The sequence below is a fragment of the Haliotis rubra genome, unplaced genomic scaffold, assembly GCF_003918875.1.
Source record: "Haliotis rubra isolate DU_JTF1 unplaced genomic scaffold, ASM391887v1 Scf1577, whole genome shotgun sequence".
NCBI lineage: Eukaryota > Metazoa > Mollusca > Gastropoda > Lepetellida > Haliotidae > Haliotis > Haliotis rubra.
The window spans coordinates 89,800-101,850 of NW_025765533.1; the positions used below are offsets into that span (position 1 = coordinate 89,800).

The 12,051-nt window shown below is 39.9% G+C and overlaps 1 protein-coding gene across 1 annotated transcript; it reads left to right on the forward strand.

The window, feature by feature from the left end:
• The first annotated feature begins 6,953 nt into the window (after positions 1–6,953).
• Positions 6,954–8,282, forward strand: LOC124271129. The gene is made up of 3 exons (XM_046706196.1): positions 6,954–7,582; positions 7,641–7,753; positions 7,930–8,282. Exons 1-3 carry the CDS (start codon positions 6,954–6,956, stop codon positions 8,280–8,282), a joined length of 1,095 nt encoding a protein of 364 aa, XP_046562152.1.
• The last annotated feature ends 3,769 nt before the right edge of the window (positions 8,283–12,051 follow it).

Consider the following 12,051-nt stretch of genomic DNA (forward strand, 5'->3'; position numbering starts at 1 on the left):
TTTGTGTGTAGTACTAGATACTGACTTTTCTTTATGATTCAATACGCGTTTCGAGTTCCTTGTTCGTGTCATCGTTGGATGTAAATGAACATGTTTCGAGATCCTCGGTTTTTCATTAGAAATTGACTAACATATCCGGTTTCCGCCATAGCGTGTTGATGAACGCATCTCCTCGCTTTATTGAACATATTGAACCAGGAGCTGCGTGTTGTTACAGATCGCCATACCCCTTGTAAAGTTAGACTGAACAAATGACGCAGAAAAATATGAAACCAAGAGGTTCAGAAACAAGGCGGATCAGCTTTCTGTGGTGACGTTGAATTATCACTCGCTCTTACAATAACTTCCACATGACAACATGTATACAGTATATTTACTCTTCAAAAAGGGTCACAGCTTAGACTACGGTAACAAACATGTGGCCAATGTGTAGCAAATAAGTATAAAAACCACCAGTCATATACGTGTTTGTCTTCAAAATTTATTCCAGTCAACACGTAATGTACAGTTACAATATTAATCTGTGCATCAGAGCCACTTTCCAAACACATAGATGCTTACTTTACACCTAAATCAGAGATGCAGAATCCTAAATTATCTCGGAATTACAACGCAGGCAGTCTGTAATATATCACATTACATAATATAAATTAAACATGCGTTATAAATGGCACAAAAGAAAAAACGCTTCTTTAACAGGTTAAGATTTTTTCAAAAAGATATATTTGATTTCGTGAACTCTAGACTGAGCATGCGTGGAGGGGCTGGGCTTTATACTTTTATCATTCAGTGAGTGAGTGAGTGAGTATGTTTAGACACCGCTTTTAGCAATATTCCAGCTATATCACGGAGGGGGGACACCAGGATGGCCTTCGCACATTTTATCAGTGGGGAGAATCGAGTACAGGATTGAAAATATCGGATAAAAACGAACTATGATTCATATTGTCATATCCGGGAGTTATTGACACACATCTTATGATACCAATACAACAAAAATTCAGAGAGTTGTATTATTGTTTAAATTCGCCACATGCTATGGTTTATAGAAAACGACTATACAACAGCAGTCCTACGTCTACGATGGTCACGAGATGGACAGTCATAATTGTTCGCGGTTGCGATGTAAGCACTGATATTTCCCCAAGTTTCCCAATTCCTGTTACGAAAGTATTTTGGGCATGGATGGAATATGTCGTAAGGACGAAAGAGCAGTCCTACTTCCAAGATCCCCATGATTTGGATTGTCCAATTCCTTTAACTACAGTGTGTTGAGTGAGTGAGTGAGTGATTTAAAATGTATCGTCACGTCAGCAATATTTCAGCCATATCGTGACGAGAACAATTAATTTCATACATAGTAATTAATGGTAAATTGTACAAACCTGCCAACGAAGGACAGTAAAATAGCTAGATTATCACAGATTCGAATTTAAAACTACTAACTAAATCTAAAACAGGGTAACTATAGATGACAATACAATATGAAAACAGGCTATAGATAACCAACAACAGAATGTAGATCACTATACTAGGTAACCTGGGGACTTCCAGTACCTTTGCTACCTGCATGTACCCTAATTGGATTAACACAATCCCTTCAGCTGCTGGCGACTGTACCAAATGTTAACCAAAATTAAAATAACAAGAATATTACGTCTAAAAATCCTGGTAAGTTTGAATTGACTTTGACAATTTTGGCGCTTACCTGCCCTCTCATGGGGACAATGATTTCACAGTACAGTATGTTGAACAAGGGCGAAATATGTCGTAACGAGGAAACGCAATACTGTACATTGGTGGTACCCAGATATAAGGAGGTTGTTCCTGGCCTTATTTCAGTATGAAACCAACTCCATGTACAGCATCAGCATGGTACCCCGTGATACCCCATGACCTCTCCTCTTGCCAAACTGCAAACGTTAATGATGCGATGTTAAAATGAAAAGAACGTTGAAATTATCAGTTAACTAAACTGGACATGAAGCATGGATTCATATTGCCAAGATCACATCTACATACACACCTACATTTAGGATAGACACCTCCAATCTGATAATTTATAAGGATATATCCTGATCATAAGCAACTCAAATACATGGCCTTTAATTAATTTATAAACAAAATGTTCCCTACCTTATAATGCATTCATTTAACACCACTCACGCACAACAAAACATCTACAATGAATTCATTGTCAAACGAATCTTTAGGATGCACTTAAACAAGGCAAGAAGCAGAGCCACTCAAGAGATTTTGGAGACTACCCTGTCGAATCTTTTGAACTTGGTACTTGATCAGCCATCAGCGGCTGAAAATGTAAACATTGTTTGAAAGGTATAAGTGACACTTTTTGTGAAAAATTACATGATAACTATTGCATATTTAATACACGACAATGAGATTTGTGTTGCAATTGTGAAAAGGACAGAAGAGACGGACTGACGGATCGAATGCCATACACTTCCCAAGGGTTTAACATTTCCAACATCACAAGATAAAAGTGTATTGATGACAACCTCTGTCATTAGAGGAACCCAACACAGATGGCAGCAACTTCCACCAGAGTTCCCTTCTTTTCCAAACACATCAGCAAGAACCAAGACCATACCATCATGCGTGAAAACACTAACAACCTAATGAACTACTGGGCACATTGGTACTTTCTCACTGCTCTTGATTCACAGGTACTTATATAGCTGTCCGCTTCCTATCCTTCATTTCATCTGATGGAGGAGTAAGAAGTTCTACAGAAACTGACATTCATAAATGTTTACCTTTATTGGGCATCACTTCAAAATGTCACTCAAAGATGATATTTTGAACATAACTATAAATATTTGCGGTTTAAAACGAATTCGATGGCAGAGAAAGATCCCTTGAAGTGACATTGAAGTCCATTTCATCACCGTGACTCATCACGAAAACATTGGTTTACGATCCTGAACATGACAAATGAGTATGCATGTTTAGATAATGTCTACGTCAAAACCATGAATAAAAAACAGACAAACATCAACATCAGATTTTTCTTGAGTGGATATTTATATACATTAGACGGTGTGAAACTCTTCAGTGAAGACAGTGACCAGACAATGGACGTTGGCGATGGCTGTTGCTGGCACCCACCATAGTATGAGGTTAGTTTAGGAATACATGTATGTGCGAGTATGTACATATACACGTAGTACATTTTTAACAAAGATTATGTACCTATGAGAAGAACATATCTCTTCGCTTGCCACGATGCACTATCAATAGATTTGTCAAATTATTGGGTGATTGGTGCTTTGAATATTTAACCAACATACAACAATTTAATAAAATAATGGATGCTTTCTACACATCGGGCTACTGATGGTTCATATTTACCTTCATGTTGTCCTGAGTACGCAAAGAATGCCAGTAACTACAGGGCAAGCCTTGATTCAAATTCATTTGGGAGGGTCTGAATAGAAATTTAACTAGAAACCTTTAATGTGTTTTTTTTCATATCCTGGAACTATAATTAACGTCGGATTGTCACTTTCCATTTCGAATCTCTAGAGCTTCGATACATTTCTCAAACTTTAATGTTTTACTCATACTCCTGAGGGTCATGTGGGAACTATTGTAACTGGTGTTTTAGAAACCATTAAGTTCTAAATATTATTACAGAAACAAATATCATACACTGATGTTGATATTGTACATTACAAAGGAGGTTATATCCAGTTTGTTTCATACAACTCAATTTCTACCTGTATCTCCCATTTGCCGGCATCGTCTGGTAATCGGTGTAGCGGTACAAGGCTCCGTTTCATCCGGCCATTATTCAACAAATACACAGCGCTGAAACACATTGATGACATGTAGTTTATTACAGTGTTTTTGTTTTTACTTTATTCACATTTCTTATAGTTTACTAAGACCTACAACAAGAAACGAATAATACCAATAAAAATGAGCACACTGTATCTTGCAAACTGGAAATAATAGCGGCTACCTTTCCCGATGGTTCCTTAAACGGTTCAAATAGTAGCCACGTATGCACCTGTACTCTAGGCACACGGTTCTGTAATCCTGGACTTACGTTTGTTTTTGTTCATTGATGTATATGAGGGCAAACAATATGTTCTTCCACACCTTTATTGACAAACATGCTCCTCCAATCAGCCTTGTACATGGACAGCTCCCAATTTCCTTTATAGGAAACGGTTCTTCGAATACTCCATCTGAATTGCACAGTAATATCTTTCTGGCTGCAACACATAATGATAACGATACCTGTACAACATGACACTTAACGAAGAGGGAAGGTTGACAATATTGTGGCAGACTCAAATGTTTATACAGTGTAGATAATAATTATTTCTAATACTAATTCAGTTACACGGCGCCTAGTATCTATCTGACTAGTGTTTCACTGGACACCGCAGTCAGAATCTGATCATGATTACCCCGAATAACCCAAGCAGCCTGAGAGGCGCTAGAAGGCTCACAGTCACATGAAGTATCTACTGGGTGAACAGGGTCAATTTTGAACATGTTTACTTGCCAAAGGTGAGGCCACATGTATCACATGCACTTCATCGTGGGGCAGGATTGAAGTCCTAGAAATTCTGAGGAGTCAAGCTGCCAAACACGGTCACCCATCCATGGATTCTCCAAGCTCGACGATGCATAACTTCAACTGATTCGTGACCTGATTCTACGCACAGGACCACACACCACCACAAATATCAGAAGTTGTTCACTGGTCACGAGGGGGGCATGGGTTAATGCACCCTCTATGTTTATGTTTATGAACGTAAGCAAAATAGATGGTACATTAAACTTAGAGGGTTCATGGGATGGAGAGACAGTACAAACGCTGATTGTTTTACTTATTATTTATGTCACACCCACACGCACGATGATGCATGATGCACCTTCTATGTCTGTTTATGTTCCCCAGGGGAACAGTGAACAGTGTATTTATCTTCCCGAACAACTCAATGTTAATTTTGAAATGTTTGAGCCACGAGCATCGGATCAAAATGAGGAGTACCAGAGTTAGGCAATTTGCCGATACCGACAGCAGACAAAATACTACTTATACCATGTACTAGTTCGGCATTTCCAGCGGGTAACATAAAAAATGGTACTCGCTTGTAAGCGGGATACATTGATTGGTTCAGCCAATCAGAAAACGACACTGGTCACGAGGGGGGCATGGGTTGATGTACCCCTATATTTGTTTATGTGATGAACAAGTTGACCAATGATGAACAAGTGATGAACAATGGGCGCCGAGGGACCAGCAAATAACGTATTTATCTTACGAACATCTCAATTAGGTGATACACCTACTGTGTGGGAAAATCAGAGGTATATAACGAAATTATAATAGCTCTAAATTTCATTTACAACCTCACGCTACGCGTTCGGTTATAAATGAAATTTAGAGCTATTATAATTTTGTTATATACCTCTGATTTTCCAACACAGTAGGTTTATCTCCATTCTACCATGACAATTTTTTTCAGGTGGAGCTCTTTCTTTGGTTACGAGTCAATACGTGAAGCGGCCTCGCATTCCAATTTCAAGTGGCATCGCCCGAAATGGATATTATTTTCTACATTTTGGAAAGTGTTTTGTGACCTAGTGGCTTCAAAGTGTAGTGAATTCAAATTGAATCGGATTCGCTGGCATGTTCGCGAGTCTGTTGACAAAGGGCCAGATTTGTGGTGATATTTCCGAAAGGATGGATCAGGACATGAGGGTGTACCTCTGGCATAAACACGGTAAGGTAATTAGTTATACTTTAATAGACTACTTTAGATCAAGCAGTGTAATGGATAAAAGGGATCATGACTAAGCTAAATAACTTTTTCAACGACATTATACTTTTAGAAAAAAAATATGTTGGGCTAAACAGAACGGTTTGCAGATTCTGTAATTTCAAAATATCATTTTGTTTGAATTGATAACCCAACTGTTTATTTATGTGGACGGAAGGCATTAAACATTTCTTTGGCGTTCGATGTTAATGCATCCTCCGTTACCGATCAAGATCAGTGGCGATATCGTTGACGAAAGCTGATAATATATTGGACACGCAAATTATGTAGCAGTCTATTGCTGGATCTATTCTGACATAACATAGAATCAACGTAAACATATTTGTTTTTGCTGAATTTTTATTCGGAAAGCAGACGATGTTTTGATCTTGTTCGACTGAATATTTGTTTCCATGTTTTTGAAGTACTTTTGTATGTATAAACACCTATTGCTGTGATTTATGCAAGTAGTGAGTCGAGCCCGTCATCGCCAAATCCATCTTTAAAGGCATATGTGTAATCACCGTAATTTATCGATGCATCGGTAGGTTGTTTGGTGTCCGCCATGTTAGTGGGCAGACAAAAATTGTGCATTACCGTAAACCATGTATGATTGCGCACGGAAAACAGAGACCTGTATAACGTAATTATATACCTCTGAATGACTTTAATTAACCAATCACAATCCGGTGTTTACTGATGTCATGGTAGATTGTTAATTTCTAACTGTTCCAAGCACGGGTAGTGGATCATAATATTGAGTACCTGAGTTAGACAACAGTTCGGCATTTCCAGCGGGTAACATAGAAAATGGTACTCGCTGGTAGCGTTGTACATTGATTGGCTCAGCCGATCAGAAAACGACATTTATGTGTGAGGTAAAAAATATATATAGGCAGTCAAGGCAGTCAAGGTAGTCAATGCAGTCAATGCAGTCAAGGCAGTCAAGGTAGTCAAGGTAGTCAAGGCAGTCAAGGGAGTCAAGGTAGTCAGGGTAGTCAAGGCAGTCAAGGTAGTCAAGGCATTCATGGCAGTCAAGGTAGTCAAGGCAGTAAGGTAGTCAAAGCAGTCAAGGCAGTCAAGGTAGTCAATGTAGTCAAGGCAGTCAAGGTAATCAAGGCAGTCAAGGCAGTCAAGGTAGTCAAGGCACTCATGGCAGTCAATGTAGTCAAGGTAGTCAAGGTAGTCAAGGCAGTCAAGGTAGTCAAGGCACTCATGACAGTCAAGGCAGTCAAGGCAGACAAGGTAGTCAAGGCAGTCAAGGTAGTCAAGGCAGTCAAGGTAGACAAGGTAGTCAAGGCAGTCAAGGTAGTCAAGGTAATCAAAGCAGTCCAGGCAGTCCAGGTAGTCAAAGCAGACAAGGTAGTCAAGGCAGTCAATGTAGTCAATGTAGTCAAAGAAGTCAAGGTAGTCAAGGCAGTCAAGGTAGTCAAGGTTGTCAAGGCAGTCAAGGTAGTCAAGGTAGTCAAGGTAGTCAAGGTAGTCAAAGCAGTCAAGGTAGTCAAAGCAGACAAGGTAGTCAAAGCAGACAAGGTAGTCAAGGCAGTCAATGTAGTCAATGTAGTCAAAGAAGTCAAGGTAGTCAAGGCAGTCAAGGTAGTCAAGGTAGTCAAGGTAGTCAAGGTAGTCAAGGTAGTCAAAGCAGTCCAGGCAGTCAAGGTAGTCAAAGCAGACAAGGTAGTCAAGGCTGTCAAAACAGTCAAGGCATTCAAGGCAGACAAGGTAGTCAAGGCTGTCAAAACAGTCAAGGCAGTCAAGGCAGTCAAGGCAATCAAGGCAAGGTATTCAAGGCAGTCGAGGCAGTCGAGGCAGTCAAGGTAGTCAATGTAGTCAAAGAAGTCAAGGTATTCAAGGCAGTCAAGGCAGTCAAGGCCATCGAGGCAGTCGAGGCAGTCGAGGTAGTCAAGGCAGTCAAGGAAGTCAAGGTAGTCAAAGCAGTCCAGGCAGTCAAGGTAGTCAAGGCTGTCAAAACAGTCAAGGCATTCAAGGCAGACAAGGTAGTCAAGGCTGTCAAAACAGTCAAGGCAGTCAAGGCAGTCAAGGCAATCAAGGCAAGGTATTCAAGGCAGTCGAGGCAGTCGAGGCAGTCAAGGTAGTCAATGTAGTCAAAGAAGTCAAGGTATTCAAGGCAGTCAAGGCAGTCAAGGCCATCGAGGCAGTCGAGGCAGTCGAGGTAGTCAAGGCAGTCAAGGAAGTCAAGGTATTCAAAGCAGTCAAGGCAGTCAAGGTAGTCAAGGCAGTCAAGGTAGTCAAAGCAGTCAAGGCAGTCAAGGTATTCAATGTAGTCAAGGCAGTCAAGGTAGTCAAGGCAATCAAGGTAGTCAAGGCAGTCCAGGTAGTCAAGGCAGTCCAGGTAGTCAAGGCAGCCAAGCCAGTCAATACCATCGGAAACTTTCCGTTACACCCAGCCTAACTTGCCCTCTGACTCGGGCATTGTCTGTGATCAAAGTCCTCCTTCTTATGACTTTCTATGAAAGCTAATCTAACAAACGTCAAGGTTTGCACGGATCTTAACGTGACTACGGAATTCAGTACCATGTCACACAACAGACAAAACAGCAAAGTTATTTTTTTTATCATATATTGGCCAAAGAGCTCTACAATCCTAGGTATAGCTAAAGATAGGACCTGGTACCTTTACCGTCCTCCATACCTGCTTAGCAATTCATAGGACGGTGGGGTAGCCTTGATCTTATGCGTTCGCTCGTCACGTCGAAGGCCCGGGTTCGATTCTACACATGTGTGAATCCTATTTCTGGTGTCCCACACCGTGATATTCCTGGAATATTGCTAAACTCGGCGTAAAGATTCACTCACTCACTCACCAAAGTTGGCCGCACTTTCTCTTGTCGATATTGCACATAATCAAAACAAGTAAATAATCAGGGTTCCAATTGATCGCGTATAACAAAAAAGTGTTACTTGCATGACTGTCAATACTGAAAGTCGCACTTGATATTTCATAATTCTATATTCATCCCAAATGACCTTAAAGAATACTGTTGAAATCTGCTTTGTCCCGGTACGAAACCTGCACATTCAATGTACTTACATTTTCCTTCTGTTTGAAAACTGTTTAATGTCTTCATATTTGTTTGTAATGCACGCCTCCTGGTACCAGGGTAAGACGACAGGATGACTGTGATTGTGCCGTCTTTCTCCTGACTCAGCAGGAACAATCTGAAAGGACAATCATTTTTCCCTCTTTCTCTGTTCTTCATTTATGCATATCGTCCCTTTTTGTTAGGGGTACTTCAACACAGCATTTCCCTCTGATTGTTCAAGATAGGCACTTGCAGTATAGACTGACTGAGTTTGGTTTTACGCCGCTTTTAGCACTATTCCAGCAACATCACGGCGGGGGACACCAGATATGGGATTCACACATTGTGCCCATGTGGGGATTCGAACCCGGATCTTCAGCGTGACGAGCCAACGCTTTAACCATTAGGCTACCCCACCGCCCCCACTTGCAGTATAGAAGTGAATAAATTGTTAGACCATTCATATTACTTGTAAAGGCATGGCAACCTCCAGTGGCAAGGCAGCTCCCAATTCTGCGAAGTGTGAGGTTCAAGGGTATTTCAAGGGTATTCAAGTAGAAAAATAATATGAAATAGTATGAAATTTCCATACTCAATATTCCGCCAAAATGCCGTTCCATAAATGGGACAATGTGCAGATTAGTGTACTTATATTAGGTAATTGTTTAGGATCGTTACGATCAAATTGTAAAACCATGTATCATCATGGGTGATCTGAACGGACACAATCCGCTTTGGGGAAGTGTCCATACTAACAATAAAGGTAAAATCCTTGAGGAATATATATAAGAGAATAACCCCTGTAAATTTAACAATGAATCACACACTTATCTACATCCAGCTACTGGAACATATTCTGCCCTCGATCTGGCACTCACCGATTCAACTCTGTATAATGAATTAGAATAGCTGGGCCATGACGATGACCTATGTGGGAGTGATCACTTCCCCACCATTCTTAAAACTCTAAACCCCGCGTGATGATCCTCCAAGAAGGAACTTCACCAGGGCTGTTTGGCCATTACGTAAGACCCTATGTATGGTCGAACACTTGAAACGTGGCCTTTTCATCAACGTAAACCATGGTTCAATAATAAATGCAAACAAGCCAGAAAGTGTAGGAAGAAAGCCAAAAAGTAGTTTCGACGATATCCTACCGTGCATGATTTGAATACAGTTAAAATCTTAAATGCCAAGGCTCGATGTGCATTTAAACAGAATACGAGGTGTGGAACATGGTACAAAGAATAAAGGGCAAAGGTTCAAAATCATCCGTTCACCATTTGAAGGACGGTGATAATTTATTAAGTGATACAGTTGACATCGCCAACGAACTTGGTGACACTTTCTCCAAGCATTATGTTGAGGGTAATGCCCGAGTAACTCTCTATTCCTTAAAAATAATGGAGCCGAGGCCCCGGAGGGGCCAAGGCACATTATTTTTAAGGAATGGAGAGTTACGAGGATATTACCCTATTTAAATTACATTCAAAGTATTGGGAATACTTCTGTTATCAAAATAAAATGTCAAAATAACAAAATGAAGCTTTGAATTTGAAAATGGTACACAAAGTAATGGAGCGAGCAGACAATGGAATGACGTCACCAATGTAATTTAACTTCGTCTAATTATGTCCTTGAATTTCCGAATACATCTAAAACAACATCTAGTTCATAACTTCTAAAACCGTTTGTGATGTACTTTCAGTAAAAAATTACTATTTAATCAAGTAAACTAAATGAGTCATGCTATTTTCGCTATATAATACTTACTATGACATACAAAGAAATTCTTAATAAAGGCCCTTCACTTTTCTCCACGAAAGATGCACTGGTGTTGCACTTTCATCGCGCGTGTGAATGCACCTATACCAAGTAATGGCAAATAACCCTGTACTCATCTGTGTACATGACGCTCTTTGGCGGTGTAAAGAAAGTACGGAAAAAAATAGTTACTGGTAAAATAACACCCAATTCCTTTCATTGCTTACCCAAAGAAACAAGCTCATAAAATTTGATGAAAATCTTAGATCCTAGGCATATATGGGTTAATATTCACTGCGGCATGGTGTCTCAGTTGGCTAGCACTATAAAACCAGCTAAAGTCTGGCCTAGTACAAGCAGCTGCACATACACCTACACATGCATGCACGTCGTCATTTGAGCGAAATATTCTCATGCACGACGTTAAACCCAATTTCACCTCACCCCACCTCCATGCTTGATCACAATGCCAGTGTTATTAATCTCATTCCATCTCAATGCAATTGACCTGTTAGCAAAATATATTCCAAAGTGATGTAATAAATAATGTGTGTCTCCAAGGAAAATTGAAAAGATAACATGATCATGATCAATCAAATGAAAGTGTTTACCGTCTTTGAGAGTCAATAATAACATCTAGTGGATTTGTCACCGGTATGGATGTTGGCGGTTGTCCTCCAAACCTTTTGTTAGTACGTTGTAACACAAAGGATGAGCGGCGAAGTGTAAACTTCATATGGTTCACAGGATCCTCTATTGTCTTAAGTACATCTGGAACTTAGAGGTCAAGTGTGCCATTACACACCTATGTAGTTTATCACATGTTTCAATGTTTCATCATGCCATACAAGCATGGGAAGTTCAAAGATATAATAAAGATAACCTTATGCTTTTTCATAACGACACAGATATGTTCTACTTTTTATATCATGAATTGTAAATGATGTTTGAAAGTTTCAATTTAAAAAGAAAAGAAGCTTTATCTGATTTATTCATATCAAAACAAATGAACTATTGGGAATATTTACATTTCATGGTGATTCGTTGGCTGCGTGCCACCCTCATAATCATATTTACATGTGTTATAAGAGATTGAGTTGTCAACCAAAGCATATGCTCCAAGGGCTTGTAGCTGACCCCGATAACGCCTCTGCAGTGTACTCTGGTTTCATACAATAATTGTTGGTTTTTAATGTTCAGATAGAAAACATGTCCACCAGTGGTTATAAGAACTATATCACTGCGCCGTATTCTGGACGCCACCGTGGCACGGTATTCCTGGGGACCTGCAGACATATCAAACAGCCGTTAATGATGGTGTGTTCTACCAACAGGTTTCACATTTCATCTACATCACGCCAAGCAACTTTGAATACACCTTAAGGATGCGAAGTTGCGCTTCTCACTTTGGTATATATTTATCTCAGAATGAATAATCGAGG

Coding starts and splice junctions, on each gene's coding strand:
- LOC124271129 (XM_046706196.1), top strand. CDS start 6,954: ATGGCAGTCAATGTAGTCAAGGTAGTCAAGGTAGTCAAGGCAGTCAAG. Junction 7,583..7,640: donor GTCAAGGCAATCAAGGCAAG/GTATTCAAGGCA, acceptor TAGTCAAAGAAG/TCAAGGTATTCAAGGCAGTC. Junction 7,754..7,929: donor AAGCAGTCCAGGCAGTCAAG/GTAGTCAAGGCT, acceptor AAGGTATTCAAG/GCAGTCAAGGCAGTCAAGGC.